Here is a 22,597-nt window from a genome sequence, read left to right as displayed (position 1 = left end):
AGCTACTCAGTTCACAGACAACACAAGCGCACAGTGCATGACCCAGAATACCAGCATCAAACAAGAGAAAGAATAACCAGCACAATGGTAAGAATTCACTTTGTCTTAGCAAATGGCTTTTCAGCCTCACACTATTACCATGCTAAATCAGTTTTACCTCAAGCTAGACTACGTCATTGTTTGTATCACACACAGTAACCACCAGAACTGAATGAGCACATTTATTCAAACACAAGTTACACATAAAACTTCAAGAAATACATTGCAACTAAGCCTTTGCATATCAGATTTTTTCATTTAGCTTGTCTACAAGACATACTTTGCCAAAACAGCATAATCAGACTAATTAAATGGTTACAACAGAACTGCATGTAATGAAAAAAACAGTTTAAGAACAAAGACCATACAGAGAACATATTACTGGATTACAGCCCAGCATGGATCATTCAGAAGATGACAGGAAGAAGTTTTATCCAACAGAACACAAGTATACAGCATCATTAGTATACATTTTCCATTTATAATTATTAAAAAATAGAAAAACTGTTAACATCAAATATTACTTTGCTAGCCACTATACCTATAAGGTAAAACCATAAATGGACTAACTCTGCTTAGGAGGTGGAAAACTTTAAGTCTCTAGAATTAACTAGAGCCCAATTCAGCAAGCTACTTATGCATGTGCTTAAGCCCCACCAACACTAGGAAGGCTTACACATGTTGAAGTATTATAATTAACATTGAGAGATTTCAGCATGCATCAACAGTCAAGTGCAGCCAAACACTTGCACTGAATCAGGATTAAAAGTTACATACATACTAGAAAAATAATGATCCTCTTCTCTCAATCTATTGTTCTATCACAAGAAAAACCCCTACTGCGTACAAGAAAAACTGACAGTCCCCTGAAGAAGCACAGCTTTTCATGTTTTATTACACAACTCCAAAAGTATGCACAAATCAGTGCCAGGGACAATCTATCATAACTCTACTTTCCAACCTCAGTCTTTCAGAACAACAGAATTTACCCGATTTGCACCAGTATAGGATTATAACTCTGTATGCAGTTTGCAAGTTCAAGATCAAGACACTTGTTTCTTCAGATCCTTCCCCAAGTGATCAATAGATTCACAGAACTATACAGCTGTACAATAATGTCAGTGACTATATACAATCCTGCACAAGATACTGGAACAAAGCCACAAAGTTACATAAATAAATGTTCAACTTCAAAAATATTTCATTTCTCTTGCATTTAAGTGTTACTAAAAACACAATCTCTGCAATTTTGACCTGTATCAGCCCTCTCTAAACTTAAAAAAAAAAAAATCCCAAAGAATTGCCCTTGTCTAGAAGTTATCTGTATGGCTGTTTAAATAAAATCAGTCTTGCCATAGCTATGAAATACAGAAAATACAGGTAGCCAGGAAAATGTTCCACATATTTGGGAATGAAGCGTTCCCTTTTGGTTGGAAGAATTTGATTGCTGGGTTTGGGGCTTTTTTACTCTTATGTAACCCACTATATAATAGTGAACAAAATACTTTTGTTTCATAGAAACAACTAACATTTGCCCACACCAGGCAAATGCTCTATTTACAGATAGATTAGGACTGCCTGACTGACAGTGAGTGTAAGTTGCTGAACTCCAAGAAACATGGAGCCTAAAACGGCGACACTCTCTGCTGAATCGCCTTCCCTTTGAGGATACGTCTTATCTGGAGAAGAGAAAAAAACAGAAACATCAGTATTCATCATCTTGAAGCAAGTCCTGAAAAAACCCTACCCTTGATCCTGTTTTGCATTCATTATCCAAGCCTAGGTCCTGAGATCAGTTACACCAGAAGTGATCCCACTTTACAGCATTTGAACAAATGAAAGGCAACAGTCAGCAACTCAGCTGCACTTAAGTTACTAGTCTTAGGTCAAGAGTCAGTTTTTTCATCAAGCAGGAAAAAGGGATTTTCTCCTTCTATTACTCAGGCCTAAGGACAGTCATTACTAATTCTGACAAGAGCAGTATAAGCATGAACTCAGGCCATAGTGAGATGAGCAAGAGAAGGAGTATTGCCTCCAGTATGTTGCAGGGTTACAGAAACAGACTGTCTTGACAGGTAAAAGCTTTTAAGATGGAAAAAATAGAAGCTGCACAGGAAACCTAAAATTTCAGGTCTGTATATTCTGATCTTGGTGTTGAAGCTGAAGATCTAAGGAATAAAATGGTATTTGCTAAGTCCTTTCCTTGAAAACTGCAACTCAAAAGCTCAAAGAAAGTTCTGGAGTAGAACACAGCTTTTGTGGGGACAGGGACAGATGGAAGGAGAAGGCTGTTGTGAATTTTTTACCTGTTCCCCTACAAGGCCATCAGGAACCAGATGAACTGGCTGCTCATTCTCCAGGTTCCTGGCACTGGGATCGGCTCCCTTGCGCATGAGCAGGCGCACAGCGTCCAGCTGGCTCACGCGGTACTGCAGGCTGGCAGCCACGTGCAGGGCTGTGTTGCCATTATAAGCCTGGGGACCACAAAGCAACTGCATGAAGGAAAAGTGGGGGCATGAGCCTCTTTCTCTATCTGGATTATGGAAAAAATCACCATACCTTTGCATTAACAAAAGAGAGATAGTTGGGCAGCTCCAAAAAGAGACGAATGAGCTCCAGGTTCGCTTCTTCTGCTGCCAAATGTAAAGCGGAGCGACCACTTTTGCGATCCTATCAAAAAAAGAAACTGTTTAGTCTTCCCTGCAGGTGCTTCACCTATCCAGGGGGAACATGCAGACAAATAAAAATACAAAGCAAAGTGCAGAGTGTTGAGCAAACATACTTGCACTACAATTCATCAAAAGTCAATCTGAATACATATATTTTAATATCAACATCTAACAAACAATGGAACCTGATCTCATCTGCAGGTAAGCTTACATAATGTAATATTTGATATTTTGGCTAAGTAGTTGTCTGGCACGGCACAGACCTGAACTGCACAGCTAAGCAGTTTTTAATTAAAATTTGCAGCTCAAGGACATGGTGTCATCAGCACCCTCTACTATGGGTACCTCAGAGTGCTCCAAACATACTCTTACTTTTACAACCCTCACTCACTGCAGCCAGCGTCATTCTTAGTCTAGAGATTAGACTGTCACCTCCCTCCTTCCACAGGGTTGGTTTGCATTGATAATACCCTGCTCTGAATAAATGGAGCATTCTCATCCCATCTGGGTAAATTAAGCTGCAGGGAAGCTTTCAAATTATTCTTCTTCCCTTGTAATAAATGCAGCGTGGGAGAAAGGGACACAGTCTGCTTCCACATTCTGTGGATCTGGCACTTCAGACTAAGGCATTTTACTTACTTTCGCTTCAACAGAGGCTCCCATCTGTATCAGGATCTTGATGGTTTCTACCAGGCTCTTGTTTCTCAGCAGAAGCTCCTGGACCTCAGGGGAGTGAGGTGGCTGACAGTTCTGCAGTTCATGCAGCACAGCATTATGGGCCAGAACTGCACAGTGCAATGCTGTCAAACCTGAACATCAAAAAACACAAAAACCCCATAAAAATCATCATGAATGAACAAATGCAATACAGAAGTATTGACTGGCTGCTTGTTTCAGAGGTTGGATAAAGAAGCTTCTAACCCCCATTAAGCCGAGGGATGATTCCATATTTGTGACAGTGACTGGTCCCAAGCAGCCTGAGATCCAGACTGTCCATTAACAGAACAGTGAAGCAGCAGCCTACTGTGAGCTCTCAGCCAGCTGATGGTGAAAGGATCACTTTCTAATATATTTTTGTACAAACTATACATCAGAAAGAGCTGTTTTATGGAAAAGGGGTCTCAACAGATTTTGGCCATAGTTCTGGCTACTGTATCCATTGGCACAAGGCTGGCACTCCAATGTTTTAACAATGCTTTACAACCTATGCTCTCCATGCCAAACACAGCAATCACAGTAAGAGGAAAGAGCTCCTGACAGACACAGACTAATCACATTTTCTTCTGACAGGTATGTCAATTGCACCTGTAAATTTCCATCTTAAAAGGAAATGTTGCATTTTATTGCATTCCCATCAGTAGCTATAAAACATTGTACTATCCAGTAACTCTGTAAATTATAAACTCTTAACTACTCACCATCATAGTTTGTTGCCTCAAGGTCCACATACTGATTGCTTCCCATAGCTCCCTTTTGGATTGCCTACAAAAGTGGGAACAGGTACACATTTACATCTTATCCAAGCTACATACTGCTTCAAATTTGCTTACTGTCTTACTGCAATAACTGTAATAAAGTTGCAATAAATAGCAGCATCCCTGGAAGTGTTCAAGGCCAGGCTGAATGGGCCTCTGAGCAATCTGGTCTAGTGAAAGGTGTCACTGAGCACAGCAGGGGCATTCGAATTAGAAAATCTTTGAAGTCCTTCCCAACCCAAATCATTCAATGATCCTATGATTAAGAGGAGACTTACTGTTTTGGTTTGGTAAACCAGAGGATTCCCCTAAAATTACTCAAAAACCTTGATGAGAACCTTAATGAGAAATTCAGTCCCACTTTAAGCTCTATTTGTAGACAGACTCACAAGGCTACCCAGAGAGAAAGATAAATAAGGATTTTTTTGTGTGGTGCTGTTTCCAGAGTTTCCCAACACAGTTAGGAGTAAGAGTCAATGGCAGGGGCAGAGCTGTGCCTGCCTGGCTCTTACCTGGAGGACCTGGGCATGCCCCTTCTCAGCGCAGACATGCAGCGGCGTCCTGCCCCAGCAGTCTGTGGTGTTCACTTGAGCCCCCAAGCTAACCAGGTCCTGCACAATGAGATGCTGATTGGCAGCCACAGCAACCTGGAAAGCACTCTGCAAACATCAAGAAGAAAATTTAAGCTATTAGTCATCTGATCTCTAACAGGAAAGAGCAACTAAAACAAATAAAAACCTTAGCTACCTGGTATTATTTAAGCAGTGATTATGAATACTAGGAAGCCAGGACAAATGAAGCAGAGCACATAGTTTTACCAGCTCAAGGTGATCCCAAGAAGTATTAATAGCTCAAGGTTAATATTAGTATGCAGCCTAATCTTGGGGTTAATATTAAATAAGCATTTCACCACATTTTTCCCAGGGTTCAGACATGCAGAAGCACTTGGGTGCAGAAAGCAGGTGCAAAGAATTTTTTCAGAACCTCACCTGGCCATTGTGCTCTTTAATATCCAGCATGTGCAGGGCAGCCATCTTCCTTGCAAGAACATAGGAGAGTGCTCGACGCCCCTGGGCCACAGCAATGTGGAGGAAGCTGCAGGAAAGAGAGGCAACAGAGTTACAACACCAGACACAAAACAGGGCTCAAGACAGCAGGGAACCAAATGTCTAGAAGAGGTATTATGCTGCCAGCCTCAGACCTCCTCTGTGTAAGTAAGACAGGAACATGGGTATTTTCTTACCAGGGCATTTTTAAACCTCTAAATTAGAATGTTTTCCTCCCCTTTTAACCAAATCTAACAATAAGCACCTGAAATTAGAAAATTTCTAGCACTCAACACTCAAGTGTGCTGGAGCTCTGCAGGGCAGCCATCAGCAACACCACACCTTTCCCCTGATCATCCACACCACTGCACTTGTGACACAAACACCACTATTGAACTGCTTCACTATAACCCACAGTCTGCCAAAACCCAAACAGAAACACTCCCCAGCCTCCCACAGAAGAAACACCAAGATAAACAACACTCACGTGTCTCCATCGGCATCCTTTGCCAGGAACTGGTCTTGAGAGATGTTAGCCAGTTTGTTCTCCTCCTGTTCCACTTGCCACTGAAAAAATGACTTGCCCAGCTGCGTCGTGCTCCTGGAGACGTTTTGGTCAGGCAGCGAGACGTTCAGAGTAGCCAAAGAGACGCTGCGCTCCAGACTACCACAGAGATTGCTGGAAAGCAAGCTGAAGTTGGGGGTGTGAGGGGCAGCCTCGGCCTGCGGGTGGGCACTGCTCAGCGGCTGGAGGGGAGCAGAGATGCTGTCCGAGCCTTCCGAGTCGTTCAGGAGGGAAGAGAAGCTCTGTGACGGGCAGTACGGCAGCTCATGGCTCCCAAAGGTGTTCTGCTGGTAGGCAGGAGACTGGTCACTGGCAACAAATGGCCTGTAGTCCAGGGAGGCATCTGAAGGATAACTCTGTGCCAAATCTTGGCTATGGGACGCAGGGAACTGGTAATGCTCTGGTGGATCAAGCATATGCTGGCTGGTGTGGTCTTGGAATACTTGGTACTTCTGGGACGGGGAGAAAGCCTGTGTTCCCGGGCTGTCCTGGTACTGCTCAGCAGGAGAGCCGTGGCTGGAGACTGAGTGCAACCAGCTCACCTGCACTGTGTTCAGGGAAATGGGGCTCGACTCGTTCTTGATGTTTATAATGTTCTGAAGAAGATCAGAACTGCTCTCGTGCTTTGGGTCACTTTTATGGGTCTCCTCCATGCTATCCATAGAAGTTGGTGTCTGGGGTGGGGTCTGATGGCGGGGGAAAAAAACAACACAAGGCAAATCAAAACAAGCCCCAGAAAATTAGAGGTATATGGTAGTTTCTGATCATACAAAGCAAACTGAAAAATAAAGGCATGGAAAAAATTACTACCAACTTACCAGGAGATGTGGGTGAACATTCGCTTGGCGTTTGAAAGAAGGTCCATCAGAAAGGAGTTCAGGAGCCTTTCTTTTGCCACTGTGGCCCAGTATGCTCTTCAGTTCTGATGAAAAGAAAATAAATTTAGAATTCATTTAGAGGTTACTCTCACAATTGATTTAAAATGTTACTGTAGGGTATGTATTAAAAAATGGTCTACCTGTGTATGGTTCGTAGTTCACCAATCCTCCTTGTGCCTGTTAAGAAATATCCAAATGTTTCTGTTATTATAATGTTATTTCTGGGGGAAAACAAACAAAAACAAATAAACACAAAAAACAATCCACCCAAAAAAAAGCCCCAACAACAAGAAAGAAGCCGATACTTCCTTCTATAAACACAGAATATACCTTAGAATAATTCTAGTACGAGGTTGTCTAACCCTAACTTAATTGCTTTTAATTAAGTTTAGAAAAATGGAAATAGTTTAATGAAACTTAAATAAAACCCACTGTTTTTCTTTAGGCTTTTCAAGCCATTTGTTATAATACCACAAAACTCCAGAAAATCTAGAGAAATACATTATTCCTTCCAGAGACCAGAGGATTTTTTTGAAACATTAATAACCCAGCCAATTTTACGCTTCTTTAATGCGATGAACTTTCATATGCAAAAATCTTCCTCTGAAAACACTTATCTAGGAAGCTTTCAAACACACACTCACAAAAAAGAATCTAATCAAATCAAAAACACCCTTTAATCTTCTCAGAATTTCCTGTAATTTTCATCCTTTCAGACCGAAAGGGCCTACCTTTACACTGTGTGCTTTGCACAGAGAGGTGCAATAGCATGACAAACAAATCTGAGAAAAATCCCTAACCCTTCCAATGAATGATCTCATTCCAGCCAACACGGAATTTCTGTGATTTCGCAACACAAATGTATCTTTATCCAGACTCTCTTTAGAAAATAAAGCTTAGTAAGAACATTTTAAAATGCCTCCTTCTCTCATGGCAAACCTTCTTTCTGATTTCTTCCCAGCTGCGTTTTTCCATTACGTGCTGAAAAGGAAAAACACTGACTCCATCCACAGCAGATAAAGCAGAAGCTCGTTCCTAGCATTATCGCAAAGTGCTTTCTTGCCAGTTACCATTAAAATCAAACCTGTCAGAGCAGAAAGCTGCCAGTTACCTTGTTTTCCTCGGTGGCGGGACCCGAGGACATCTGCTTGCTGCTCCTGAAGTGCAGCAGGAGCTCCTTCACGGAGTTCTTCACACGGACCCCCTGGAAAGGTCCTCTGTGCTGCTTTCCCCCCCCCATGTGTTGTTCAACTGCGGAGACACGAAAAGAAAACCCGAACTTAAGCCACCCATTTCGTTCACGTTTAACAAATAATAAATATAGAAAAAAAACCCAAACAAACTAGAAACTCTCGTGGAAAGGCACCTAAAGGCTGGTTTAGCAGAGAGGAGCCAGAGAGCTGCTCCGCGTACTCCTTCGCCATGCCACGGGCGTGCGGCTCCTCCGCTGCCCCGGGGACCGCCCCGCCGCTCCCGCTCCGCGCACGGGAGCACCGCGGCACCGGGCACGAAGCGCCGGCCAAACGCGTCCGCCTTTCACCGCTTCGGCCGCTTTCCCACACGGGAGGATCGGCGGCCGGCTTCGCCCCCGAGGGGACGGAGCGGGACCCGCGGCTCCGCGCTCTCCCCGCCACCCCACGGGGCCGGGGCCGCCGCGGGGACCCGCCGTACCTTGCAGTGCGGGGCGGGGGCCGCCCCGGGGGTCCCTCCGGCCGCCGCCGCGGCTGCTCACCGAGAGGTCCGAGTCGGATCCCGGCGAGCCCGGGGCGGAGGAGTGCGCCGGCGAGCAGCTCCCCTCGCTGGAGTGGGGCGAGGCCCCGTAGAAGTAGGCGAGGTTGATGGGGCTGCTGAGGGCGCCACCGTCGCCGCCATCGGGCGCCGCGTCCCGGCTGCTCTCCACGATCATGGCGGTGCGGCGCGGCGGGCGGCGGCGCGGGGCGGCGGGCGGCGGAGCGGGCGCGGGCAGGGGCACGGCCAGGGCTGGGCGGGCGGCGCGGCGGCTCTGGGGGCACGGGGCCGCGGCCGCGCTTATACCGGGTCCGCCCCCCGCGGGAGGGGCCGCGCCGGGCGGGGCCGCGCTTCCCGTAAGGGCGGCGGGAGGGGCTTGTCCGTGAGGGCTGCTGCCTCTGCCCGGGACAGCCCGGAGGGGAGTCGTGGTCCGGGGTGCCGCCTCACGCCTCCTCGGCCGAGCTTGTTCCTTTGGGCTTCGCGGGGTAACAGAATATCCTGAGTTGGAAAGGCTCCATCAGGACCATCGAGTCCAACTCCTGGCCCTGCCCAGGACGCCCCAAGAATCACACATGAGCCTGAGAGCGTTATCCAGATGCAGCCTTGGCAACCCTCGCTCACAAGGCATGCAACCACAAATTGCCACCCTCTTATGGAGCTGCAGAAGTGGGAATGAGCGGAATCTCCCTCGGCCTCCCACCGCTGCTGATGCCACCTCATGTCCCCATTAGCAGGCATCCCTCACACTTCGCCCCAATCCTGCCCGTCCTTGGCCCCAGGACACAGTCATGGAAGAATGGAGACTTTTTGGTCACGTGCATCCCACGAGCAGCATCCAGCAAGAAGGGGAACGTGAGCAGTTACTCACGATTGAGATGAATCATCTGTGCTCCTCTTACCCGGCGGGGAGTAGGCAGGGGCACACAAGGAGGGATTTTGGTTGTAGCTTGCACCATTCTGCAATGGCAAAAGCCTCTTGGTCAAGGCCACCTCGACCTTCTTCTTGGGGAGAAGCGGGAAAGCAATATGATCCCAAAACAAAAAGTGGGCGAAACCATGCAATTACTGTTAACATCACTGAGTTATTACCAATGTTCTCAGGAAGACTTCTCGGGTTTCTACTTTTCAAACAAATATTTCTGCTTTCCCATTTCCACCAGTCACCATCTTCTAAAACACAAGTGAGCAATTTTGCCCACAAGGTTGAGATTAGGATGTTTCTAGCACTGTGGCCGGCCCAATAAATAGGTAGTAAAACAACATGGTCTTACATGGTCGTTCTAAAGTATATTATGCAAACTGAAGGTAATTTATATGTTTTAATTGTATTGAATAGCATGGGTCAGGTGCAATATGAAATTATATTAATCAGCCCGCGAGGAGGGAGGAGGGAATTGCTTTATATTATTCAAATATTTCTCCCACCATCAAGTGAACGAAAGGTTTTGCTGAGAACTGTCTAGGCAGGTTTCTACTCCAAAGACTGTTGTTTTACACCGTAGATTGAATCTATGCAGCCAGAGTGAAATTTGCAAGTAGAACCCATAAAACAAATCAGATGCCAAGTAGTGGCAGAAATATCCCAATAAAGGTAAAAATTCACTTGATCCCTGAGCAGAAACTCACCCCCAAGCACACCTTCTCCCTCATTTAACAAAGCACTTTACATGAGTGAGGATCTATTAAATCAGGCTGTGTGTTTTAAACAAGCAAAGAGATGGTTCCCTGTTCTTCAAGCCTTAGACCTCAGTTATGATACCTTAACCTCAGGTAGATGCTTTTCTCCTCATTGAAAAGCACTTGGTGCTTAGAGATCCTGGAGCCCACGAATGGTCTTTGCACATTCAGTGGCTATGAGGAGGACCCACAACCCAGCTTTCCAAAGTGGATCCAACTGATGGACCTTTGTGTTCTTGTCCCTGCCTGAGAGCCCACAAAGCCACTCATTTCAATCTCCCAGGAGGTTCTACAATTACTACAAAATGCATCTTGTCTTTCAGCAAGTGGATGGTAATGCAAATCTGAGAAGATGATAATCCAGAAAATTAGATTTGTCTTTGCAGTTGCCTGCCATTCCCTTTAAAATGTTGTAAAAGAGATTTCAAGCCAAAAGTGGCTTTGTCTCATTGTAGTTCTTCTGTGTCGTAGAAGGTTCCTAAACCACATGCAGGCAAGGACAGGCAGCATCTTTATCCTTGCTATTCAATAAAAATTTTGGAATGGATTTAATTGGAGATTAGTCTCTACATATGAATGAAAGCTCTTCTATAAAACAATTTAATGAGTTTGTGTTTGGTTTTTTCCCTAAAGAGGGCATAGAATTTCTTTTTCTCTTCTATTCCACACTCTCTACTCTCCTGAAGGTTGAATTGCTGGCTTGCTCTCCTTTTACCAAGCAAAATACATTTCAGGCAACAATTTGATACTTCAGCTCATACTTGTTTCATCAGTGACATCTTATTTATCAGGTGTCCTGGCATAAATCTACTCCCAGTCAAAGCAGATTAAGGCAAGTCTAATTCCACCAAGCTCCATAACAAAAGGCTCTTTCAAAAATATACACACACCCATTGGTTGCACAAGATGTGCTGGCTCACAGCAGCCCTGTGTTCTCCAAGTGCTTCTATGAGAGTTACTGGTAAATTATTGCTACATCCACAAACTGTAATTATTAATGCTGCAGACCTTGAGTGTTAGTGGGTTTTGAGTTTTGGCCCAAACACTACGTAACATCTGTGGTGACCAAAACCCTGTGAGGCATCTTCAACCAAAGTTCCTCTGGGGCAGGGTGGTGACCAAAGAAAAAGGCACTTGTCACCTCTTCTCCTTGGGAAGGCATCCAGCTGGTTTCAGCCTTCTTTGGCCAAGCTGTAATTCGGTGTAAGCCACCAACCTCAGAGCTGAAGAAGGCTGTGAGCTGAGCACAAGGCAGCCACCTCAGCTGCCCCATGTGCTGTCTGCCCATGTTTTTATTGCACCAGCTCCCTACTGGGATGTATCAATAATGCCAACTAGTGGCCGCTAGCAGCAGCACTTGTCCTGAAAGCACTTTTCCATACACCTGCAGAAAGTGAGATAAGCCTATCTTGGTATCTCAACTAACAACAAAAAGGAAACAGACCGCACTTGTTTCTGTAAACTGTTTCTTCCCTCTCTTCAGAGTACAGGTTGCTTTTAATGCACTATTTTAGCATTAAAAGCAACCAGTCTTGGTTTAGGTTAATCCAATATTCTTGATTAATGAAATAACTTTTGAGAGTGTGATGTGCACACACATGAGCTACTTCATGGGATCCGGAAAAACTTTTGTTAAGAACAAAACCAAAATCCAGTTGTCTCGAGGTTTGTGCTTGCTGGGTAGGGGCCTCATTACAGAAAGCTAAGAGGCTGAATACCAACACCTTAGACTTTAACCACGTGCTGAACACCTAGGCTAACCAAGGTCATGTTTATCCCCTTTGCCATCCTAATCAGAACAAGCACAGAGAAAAGATGCAGTGTGCTTGCTCTGCTTGGTCCCCAGGGCACGTACTGGGGTGAGTGCTATAGGGAATGTAGGCTTTAAATAAATAAATTAATGAATAAAGCAAGCCCAGTAAGTGGAGCTTTGTCTTCCCTGTAGAGCAGCACGTAGTCACTCTGCCAGGCACACTGTACAACCTCCCCGTGTGAGTGAGGAACATGCCAGCTCTCAGAGCAGCCCATGGCTTGGCAGGTATGGGAGCAGAACAAATCACTCTGTCTCCTAAGCAGCAGCATGGAATAAGGGACAGCCTCTAGGTGAAGTGTCAGAGCACAAACTACTAGAAACAAGAACTTGGTTTTGCAACATGTTTCTGGAGCAGCATGACCTTTGTGGTATTTCTTAAACTGGACATAAAAATGGTAGTTTACAATCCAGTTGCTTAATGCAAATGAATATTTGCTGTGCTGATGTCAAACGTGCCCTATTCTCCACCGGGTGTAATTGAGGCTCCTGCTGCACACTGGGAGCTGAGGTGTGCAAACACCACCGCCACACCTCTGCACCCCAGCAGCGTTTCCAACAGCACACACCTCTCAAACCATGCAGCACAACATTCACTTTGCTTCTAGACTGGCATTGAGAAAAACAGAGGTAAAATCTCAGGAACTATTCCACTCCTAGAGAGCATTCAGGGTCTGTACCTGCATTTGCTTTAAGGGTTCTGGAGAGCACTTGTCAGCAGGTTGGAAGCGGTCCATGACACGGGTTTACTCTAAAAGCTGGTACAGAGGAGTTAGTGTTTCTTCCCTCTTTGCTATACTTGTATTGCTACATTTTTCCTAGACTTTGGTCTCCAAGACTGACATTCTGGGATTAACTTGAACATCAAAAGGGGGCATGTATAATTCTTCATATTAAGGAAAAACTTAGACTTCTTATTTAACATATTTCTTTTGGGCCTTACTCCTTTGATCCAGAGAATACCCTCAATTCTGCTTATTTTTTTTCTCTCAAGCTATCTGATATTAAAAAAAAAAAAAAAGTAAATTAAAAAAAAACTGGGCTGTTCCTAAGTAGATCCTTCAACACTGTGTATATAAAAGAGCTGAAATCAGTGCAGAAGAAAAGAAACCCTAAACCCAGCAAGTGTTGCAAAGCTGGCAGAGAGGACCTGAGTTCTGTGAAAGCAGTTTCCTTGTATATATATCTCGTGTCTGGGGACATTCTTCCCAACATACTCACTACCCTGGTTAGTCATGTTTTCTCAGCAGCTTACCTATCTCATTAGTTCATTAGTGCCTTGCAGCAGGGGAGAAATACACACACCACTGATGTCACAGCCTGTAAACAAGGAGCAGGAGGCTATTTCCCCATAGCAAAGGGCAACGTCATATGTCACCTATCCTAAAGGATACTGCGTGTACATAGATGAGGTAGAGAGTGCGTGTTCTTGCCTCAAAGTATGTGGCTTGTTGTGGTGTTCCAGTTTAGAAAAGGAATTGGCACAGTTTCTCAGTGCTATTAGGGAGACAGTGTAGGTTTGGAGGGTCAGCATCAGTTTTTCTTGTTGCTCATGCTGAAGACATTTTTCTTCCTAACCCAGATGATCAGCATGGGCCAAAACCTGACATTCATAGCTCACATTAATTTCATGTTCTGCTGTCAGATGCAGGAGCACGTGTTGCAAGCACAGTAGATCAGCTGGGCTCTGGTGTACTTTAATTTCAATGTTCCTGCCTTCCACAAACAAGGATCACTTCAACAACCTGTAAAACGAAACCACTTTCTAACAGGGACTGCAGGGCCGTCCCCATGCACATTGCCATGCAACACTTCGGCACAGGAATGGGAGGAAAAATCTCAAAGTGAGATTTGAACCTAGAAAAACATGATTTTTTGAACTGTTCTCTACCCAGATACTTGCATTCCTAGACTCAGTTTGTGTGTAGTAGCAGGTAACCTATCTAAGATTAAGGTTGCCATACATCCAGGTTTCTCAAACACATATTTTTCCACTCAGAAACATTGTCTGGGCAGATTTTGAAGATTTGTGCTCTTCTTGGACATGGCAAACCAGTCACATCTACCAGATAGCAGGTTTAACAGCTGACCAGTCCAGAAACCCTGGGCACAATGGCAGTATTTCTACAGCCCACCTGTGCAGCCCTTGCGTGGCAGGATCAACACCTGCAGGAAGCCTTAGCACTGATTTGCACAATCCTACACATCCTGTGTGCATACCATCAGCTCAAGGGTGCAGATTAACGAGCAGGAAAGTCCAGGCAGAAGCAAGACAGCCAGTAAAAAGCACTTGTAGCATGTTGATGCTGTGGAGTTCATTGAAGGGAATGTCCTTGTCTAATGTCTTGTGCTTATTTCACTGTGTTTTCCAGCTGATAGAGTTTAAATGCTTTCAGTTCAGACATTCATTCACTAGAGAAATCCCACCTTTCAAAATACATGTCTATCTGACCATTGGGAAAGTCCTGAAACTCAGCTACAGAGCTGTCCTCCATTACTCAGACAAAAACTCAATAAACAGGAGATTTTCTCATTGAAAAAAGCACCTAAATTAAGGCAGACAAAATTTTGTTATAGTAGGGAAAATGTTGGGTCACTTCCAAACAGTGACACGAAAATTTTCCTGATGCTTAGGATGAACTGGCTCTACTAAGGCAGCTTTCATCTTCAGTTAAATGTGTGCTGGAACAGCTGGGACAATACCTCTCCACCTATGAGTCAGAATTTGCTGTCATACAAGTCTCAATCCCAGATGTCTGCGTAAAAGATACAAATATCACTGAAAGAATCCAAATACTCTGTTCTTTCTATTGACTTAACAGCCACCTGCTGCAGGTTTAGAAAGAAATCGATGACAGTAATGACAACTTCACAGTAATATGTAAATCATAAACGAGTTAGCATAAAACATCAAGAAAGTTGGAAATAAACTCTTTGATTTGGTGGGGCACTGAGCAGAGCTCTGTTCCCAGGCGTTGGCTCCCTCCTCCAGTTCCCAGCTGGGAAAAGACACCTTCCAAAGCCAGACACATCCTGTCTGACAGGACGCTGCTCTCCACAGAAGCCAGCCCATGGATGTTTAAGTTTCCTTTTAATTTCCTGCCAATTTCTTAAGAAGAAAGCAAAAGTAAAAGCAGCTCTTGTTTCTGCCTCACACGTTTTGTCTCAGGAGTTTGTGACTGAGAACACATAAAGTCTTAGCAGGGTTTCTTAGCAGCACAACCAGGACTGAGTTTTGCTGCTCTTGAAAGTCCAGGTGAGAAGTAAAGCCAGGTCAGACCACTGGGGCTGCAGCAGGAAGCAAAGGGATAGGATTGTTCCTGCCACCCTGCTGCTCCGAGCAGCCCAGGGATGGGAAAGGAACTCCCCACTGCCCAGGACTGCTGCTGCACACCTGTTTCCAGCAACTGTTGATGATGGTGATGACATGATGATGATGATGATGATGATGATGATGATGATATCCCAACCACATCCTCCAGGGTGGCAGGCTGCAAGGCTGCCCCAAGCAGCCCAGGTGGTGCTTGGCTGGTGCTTGGCCCCCGTGACAGAGGGCATTTCCTCCCTGCACACACCCTGCTCCTACCCACTGCCACCAAATGCACAGGAAATGTGGCTTGCTGCAAAGAAAGTAAATAGAAGTCTAACGAGCAAAAAAAAAAAAATCACTTGCTGGAACGTGATCACGGAGCTGATACTGGAGTTTTGTTTGGAGCAGAAATATGGCCCCTAGGTGACATTTGTCCCTGACTGCTGGTCACTCAATCTGGCTGAGGGAGAGCCCAGGATGTCTCCCTTTCCCTGCCCTCTGTGTGCCTCCAGCAAACCTCCATGTCTCAGCTGAAATCACCTGGCTTCCATCTGAAGTACACGTGAGCTACCCACCCCTGGTAGCACTCACGTCTCCAATGTCATCACGGCACACACCTGCCCCCAAGCATTTGGGGTCCAAAAAGCAGACCCCGTTTTATCCTCTGCAAGACTCTTCCTGCTGAGCTGCCCTCCTTGCCTGCTGGAGATGGGCACATTAATGAACGGGGTGCTGCATAATCAGCCTCGTGTGGTAAGCCAGGGAAACCCTCGCCAGGTGATGAAAAGAAGTTTATGGCTTGGTTTAATAAACCCCTTAGCATAACAAAATTTAAAGTGAATTTTAAGCTCATTAAACTTAACTCTTTTCATTCCCACCGTTGGTTTGTTTTTTTTTTTTTTTAATTACAAGAAAGGAGGTGTAGATCCCTATTTTTATATGCTTCCCTGTGTTGTCTCACACTGCACCATGACAGTGTACTCCTGTCCCGTTGAAGCTGTCAGGCTCATAAGCTGGTGGTGCTCTGCTATTCCAAAATTAATGATGAGCTGCCAGGAAAGAACTGTAATCAAGACTATACAAAACACCTTTTTCCATTAACAATGTTTCTTCCATTCAGTACTCTCAAAGTTAGCTTTCCATCCATCCATCCATCCATCCTCTGGAAAGCTATTACACCCTCCCCTAAAAATGCAGATTGTTTCAGAGAGAGTCACCCAGAACAGCTAAGCTATTTAGGAGTATTTTGCCACCAGACTGACCAAGGGTTTTCAAAAATCACACCATTCTTTGTGGTTTCTTTGCTCTTGGCTGTTAGCCATTACTTTCCCAAAAGCCAACCATTCTTCCATATTCAACCCCAAAACACACAGATTATTACAGCATAAGCCACTTGCGAGGCTATTACAAATAAAAAAAACTTATTAGAAGCCAATATTGTTTCAATCAACTAGGTTTTCTAAGCAATAAATCAAATAAATTATACCAGCATACCTTCATGATGGAGGAGTGAAGTTAGGAATAGTTCTATGGAAAACAAGGCAGTTCTTGGCACCCCATTGGCAGCTGATCATTCCTTATGGCCATGCCTGTGTGAATGACTGAGAAGTTCCTCTGAGGTTTAAAGGTGTGAAACAGAGAAGCAGTGGTAAGGAAATTTTTCTTCCCCTCCCTCACAAAAGTACAAAAGTCCTGCTTACTTTGGCTTTCTGTTCACAAAAAATAAAAAAAAAAAAAAAGAAAGAAAAAGAAAAAATAAAAAAAAAAAAAGAAAAAAAAACCACCCCAAACCCCGAAACAACACCCCACAAGTTTCTTTCAGCTCCTGGCTGAGTACCCACAGGGCACTTCTAGTGCAGTGTCTTGCACACCATTTATCTTTTGGCTCTGGTTGACAGGAAACGGGGATGTTGTGACATGTGAGAGGAAGCAGGGTGGAGGAGGACAGTGGTGTGAGCATGGCTCCCTGGACTTTTTCTGCACGGTGGAATTTCCCAGGTGGGGTAAGCCCTGGCAGAGGACATTCCCCTGCCAAAGAGGCTGGCAGGAAATCCCAGGCTGGTGTAACACTGCTAAAAAAGGGTCTAGAAAACACTGATATGAGATAAGAATAATGAAAAAGTGCTGGGCAACAACTGGGTGAAGAGAAACCTGCAGGTTTCCCAGTGGGGTTTCCTGCCTGCCAGGGTCAGGTCCTCCTGCCTGCAGTGCTGCCTGTGTGGCCACAGGCATTGAGCTGCATCTCACTATCCCTTTTCTGTCTTGGCACTACTTGGGTAAACTGGACTTGGGTAAACAGATGCCTGCATAGCATTCACATAGGGAGCAAGAGAGATCCAGTGTCCCACAGGAAAAAAAAAAAGCTCCAGCCTTTGGGAGGTGGTGCAGGACAAACACCTCTCCGTGGCATATGGCTGGCTTTCAGCAGGACTTTGCCCTCAGAAAGGTTGGAATGAGTTTCACAGGCTGTCAGTGTGAAAGCTCCATACAGTCAGGAGCCTGGTTAAAATGGGAAGGGGGTTATATGTGAAATAAAAAAAAATAGAAAGGAAAAAAATTAGTCTCATTTTTCACAGATGTATCAGGTGTGAAATAGTCACCTGCTCCAGTAGGTAAAAACAACCTCTGTATAAATGAGGTGTCCTGGATTTTTCTAAAATGTGAGTAGATCTATCTTAATCATAATCCCTTTTCTTTTTTTCTTTCAGCAGTGCCATGGGCCAGGACGCACCATGCATGTCAAACATGGTGAGCAAGGACAGGACACCCAAATCTTTCCAGAGCAAACAGCTGTCACTTTCAGTGCTTTGTGTTGCCCCTTCCCAAATGCAGCTAACTGATACAATTTCCAGCAGCTGGCACCAACAGGGCAAAAGCACCGAACCACTGGTCCCCCTGCCCAGTGCCTCCTGCAGTGGAACACAGATGTTAAAAACAAACAGAACATCCTCAGACTTTATCCCCACCCGTGCCCTGCCCCAGCAAGCTGCAGGAGGGAGGTAGGAGAGAACATCTCCATCCCAAAGGTGATACATTCAAAACCTTCCCCCTGCAGGCAGGAAACTCTGCGTGGGCTCCATCTTCCTGTTGGCAGATGTATTGTAACACTGGAACATGTTCAACTGATAATCTGGATGAGCTCGATACTTCTCTTTGAAATCAGGATGGTTTGTTCCAGCTGGGGCTGCTATTTGTTTGCTCTCTGAAGGCCCATGGTGCCCTCAGTCTTGTCTAACACCTGTCAGGGCTGAGCCTCATATGGACCCTTGCCCTGCTCTCTCCTGCAGCAGCTGTGAAGCAAAACCTGCTGCCTCTGGGGACCAAGGGGCTTCTGAGTGCCTTCAGAAGGGATCAAGATCTCTCTTTGCAAAGAGGGGAGGCTGCAGCCCCAAAGAGGCACAGATGGCCCAACACCACAGGCAGTAGGAGCAGCACCTGGAGCACCACTCAGCTTATCCATTCTCCCAGGTGTCACTGCCTTTGGAGTCAGGGCAGCTCAGGTGCTTTGACTCCAGAAATCAGAGGGTGTTGCAGACATATTTTACAAGAAATCCTTTTGCCAGGATCTTTTCTCCTGTGAAGCTCCTGGAGAGCTTCTCAGGAGAAGCTTCAGCTTCTCCATGCTTTGCTGCTTTGGAATGTGATTTGGAGAATTGTTTACCCAGCATGTGAAATTGTTTTTACTTGATGAACAATGACAGCCACATGTGTCAAGGCTGTGAGCAGTCACAAGGTTTTATTATCATTCCATTCCTTTCCATTGTTAGCCTTCTGAGATCTTCTTTCTCTTTTCTTTTAGTGTAGTCTTAGCATATAATTTTCTTTTAATATAATATATATCATAAAATAATAAATCAGCCTTCTGAAACATGGAGTCAAGGTTCTCATCTCTTCCCTCGTCCTGGGACCCCTGCGAACACCGCCACATTTGGTGACCCCAAGTGAGGAACATTGCCACCACAGGGGACATTTTTTATGAGCTGAATATGTCATGGAGGTCAGCCCCCTCCTGTGCAAAGAGGTCAGTACCTGCTGCAAAGAAAAGGAAAATCCAAGTCTGACAAGAAAAGTAAAAATGCCCTGGCTGATGTGTGGCAGGGCAGGATGAAATGTTATGACTCCAGGCCCAAATGAAAATATCTACTTGTAACAATGTTTGTTGTGCTCAAGAACATGGGCAACAGGACATCAGGAAGAAATGTGTTAACATAGGGAACTTACATTTCAACCAGCAGATATGAAACTTCTGGGATTGGAAGATACACATATCTTGAACACATTTTACAACAATGTAAAGTAATTATAATGTCAGCTTGTTACTGGAGCACCTGATTTTTTTTTTTTTTTTTTTTTTTTTTATTTTTAAGATAGGATATTTTTCAGTAAAGTAACTTTCTTTTTCTAGTTTTACTTTTCAAGGCAAGGGAAAAAGCAAGGCACAGAAAAAGCAAATAATAATAATCCTACACAGGGGAAAATACAAAAATGTGGAGCAGAAAGATGTGAAACCATTAGAAGGAAGAAACAGCTAGAGACAGAAATAGCTGCCTTGCCACGAGCAAGCGACAATTCCCTGAGAGAAGCTGACTCAGAAAAGAGGGCAGGCAGGACTGGAAAGCATGACTCACCCAGCTCAGGGAAAACCAAAGGGTAGGAAGGAGTGGAAAGAACTGACTGCAGGATGGCAAGAGGGGAAAAACCCTGTAATTTGTCATGGTTCTTTCACTGCAGGTCCTCCTTGTGCCATGCCTCTCACATACTGCACTCCCACAGTCATGTCCCACCTGGAAGCTCTTCTGTGAGGTCCTTCAGAGGGAGCTGCCATCCCACAGCAGAGCAATAGTCTTTGTTATATAAATGCTCCTTTCATTGCAAACAGCCTGCAGCAGAGATTTAGGGAGAAAAGGGACAGCCTTGTACCAAACTGAACCAAAAAACAACCAGTGCCTCCAGAGGGCCCAAGTGCAAGGGCTAAGGGTGAAAAGCACTTGTCCATTTTCAGAACTGACCAGGGAAGGAGAGAGCAAAAATTGGAGGGGACAAAATGTTTAATGGATGGCTGACCCAGAGAACACTGACTGCCACAGCATGTCTTGCTCTCAGACCACAGACACTGCTTACTTTTCTATGTTGCAGAAAGAAGTAACTTGAGATATACTATTCTAGCCTGGTAAAGTTTACTCGTTTCAATCCTTTTGTGGCTTAGGATAAAAAAAATCAGATTTAAAAGAATATTTGGGGGAAAAAATAATCCTCTGAAGCATAGTCTTCAGTCTAAGAGTTATCAATTCAATGTCATTAACTGATTTCACTCACAAACTTCAAGTCAAAGAGCCTCAGTGGTATTTGTGACATTTGTTTTCAAATCACAAACTATGCAGGAGCTAGAAAACAAACCACCACCAAGACAAATATGCTGTGGCTTATGTTTCTCATTTGAGAGTCATCCCAGACTCTTTTTCAGTGCCTCAAAGCCCTCTTCTGGCCACATTCATTAAGGGATTAATCTATTAAGCCCCAAGCTGACAGAGTTGGGATGTGGGGGAGGGCATGTTGCACTTTCACTTAGCTTTAATGACTTGCTCACTCTGCATCGGGGGCTCACAGAAAGTAACTCACACACTCAATTCTCTAGCATTCCCACACAAAATCCTCCTTTCCCCTTCCAAGCAGAGAAGTTCCTGTACAATTCACTAGGACAGATTCACAGAGCAGACCAGCTTGCATCACCCCAGAAGGCTACTGAATATGCCCACAAGAGGCTAGTAACACCAACAGTGAAGGAGGACACAGTAATTAGGACAGGATTTTAGAATCACTGCCCAGATACAACCTAGGTTCCCTTACGTGAGAGTTCAGATCTGGGTGACAAGCACTGTGATGAATTAACAATTCAGGAAGACTCAAAGATCCAGATTCCTGGACATAAAACATTTCCCTGGTTTCAGACACATTGATCTTGCACAGTAAATAGAACAGCTAATGTTAGAAGTTACCTTATACACTGCTAACTGGGGATGCAAAGCTAAACCATGGGATGAGCACAAGAAGCCCCCCATTCCAACCAGATCAGAAACCATGTAGTTTTGGCCTTTTGCCAGCCCTGGTGAGCCTCCTATCCTTGTGTCTGATGGATGAGACTCAAGCCCCTACCCTTGCCAAGCAACCTATGCCATCTCAGGCAAGTTACGTTTACCTCCCCTGAGTCACCACAGCCTCTTAGGAGCACTTGGCACATGATGAAAATCTGCCTGTACACTCCTCCTTAGCTTGATTACAAATGCTTTGGGTTTCTTTTAAAAAGTTCCCCAGCTATGATATCTGTCACATCCACAGTCATATGAGAACACAATACACATGGCTTCAAACCAACTGCAAGCAGAGTCTGGAACTGTACCTAACAAGATTGCTGTGTCATCGCTGTCAGGAGGGCATAGAGGAAGAGGTGGGTGAGCAGCCTGCGGGGGAAGAGCTGTTCCTTTTTTAAAACATGTGGAGCAATAAATCTATGTGCATTCTCAGAGTGAGTCTGTCCCACACAATTGGGATTGCCTTTGGAAATCAATCTCCATGTGACCAAATCTCTGACCTTCTTCCTCTCCTTGGTGTCACAGAGCAAGACCTTTGTGTGTTGTTTTTCCTTAACTATATGTCCTACTTTTTTGCTTCCCCTCTCTGTCTTACTCATCACTCTCACTTCCCCTCTGAAGAAGCCTGGGGCCTGACCTAACACCACACTGAAAAGTAGCTCATACTTTGCAGCCTCTCTCATTCATTTTTCGCTGAGTGAAGGCTGATGTAGGTTGGACATGGTGGCAGCATGCTTCAATAAAGTTTCCAGAGCTAAATGCTGGGAAGAAGCTGCTTTGCCTTTGCCCTGTTCCCTCGGGGCTGTTGGGACTGGCCAGAGCAGGCTGGCCCACGGCCCCAGGTCTGTGCTCAGGAGGAATGTGTGAGCAGCACCCAGATCACACCCCTGGCCCTTGCCCTTCCCTGCCCCCTTCAGCAGTCAGCACAGAATGAGAGGGGAACAAAAAACCGGAACAAATTCTTGGCAATACTGCCTCAGCACTCTCTCCTAGCTGTCAGGACTTTGTCATTCAGGGATTTTTAGCCTGGACAAATGGGATATTTTTGGCTACCTACATCAGGAATCAGCACAAAGGGCATTGTGCCCTGTTTTCCACTTTCCCAGCTGTGAACCCTGCAAGCTAACCTCAAGGCAAGCCAGCGGACATCCCCCAAATCCTCCACCCTTGGGTCATCCCAGAGACTCCCCAGTCTGTGCCAGGCAGCCACTCTCTCCCTCTCCCATGACCCTGTACACACAGCCCTTGGGCTCACAGGGCAGTGGACACACAGCCACCACTGCAGGATGCCCTACAGCCCTTGAACACTGC

General features: G+C 45.1%; 1 protein-coding gene across 3 annotated transcripts; it reads right to left on the bottom strand.

The window, feature by feature from the left end:
- Positions 1–208: 208 nt before the first annotated feature.
- On the bottom strand, positions 209–8,616 carry NFKBIZ (NFKB inhibitor zeta). 3 transcript variants are annotated; one of them, XM_059836861.1, is made up of 12 exons: positions 8,344–8,615; positions 7,784–7,923; positions 6,813–6,849; positions 6,613–6,716; positions 5,717–6,480; positions 5,173–5,278; positions 4,696–4,842; positions 4,127–4,190; positions 3,348–3,517; positions 2,599–2,709; positions 2,346–2,513; positions 209–1,718 (listed from the first exon to the last, which is right to left on the bottom strand). In XM_059836861.1, the coding sequence occupies exons 1-12, from the start codon at positions 8,576–8,578 to the stop codon at positions 1,665–1,667; spliced, it is 2,100 nt and encodes a 699-aa protein (XP_059692844.1). In that variant the 5' UTR covers positions 8,579–8,615; the 3' UTR covers positions 209–1,664. The 3 variants fall into 3 exon arrangements, with proteins under 3 accessions (XP_059692844.1, XP_059692834.1, XP_059692854.1); XM_059836851.1 differs by having other exon boundaries at positions 209–2,513; positions 8,344–8,616; XM_059836871.1 differs by having other exon boundaries at positions 209–2,513; positions 8,405–8,540.
- Positions 8,617–22,597: the final 13,981 nt, after the last annotated feature.

Source organism: Haemorhous mexicanus, chromosome 2 (assembly GCF_027477595.1).
Source record: "Haemorhous mexicanus isolate bHaeMex1 chromosome 2, bHaeMex1.pri, whole genome shotgun sequence".
NCBI classification, from domain to species: Eukaryota; Metazoa; Chordata; class Aves; order Passeriformes; family Fringillidae; genus Haemorhous; species Haemorhous mexicanus.
Note: the sequence above shows the minus strand (reverse complement) of the source record. Positions and strands in the feature narration are given on the sequence as shown.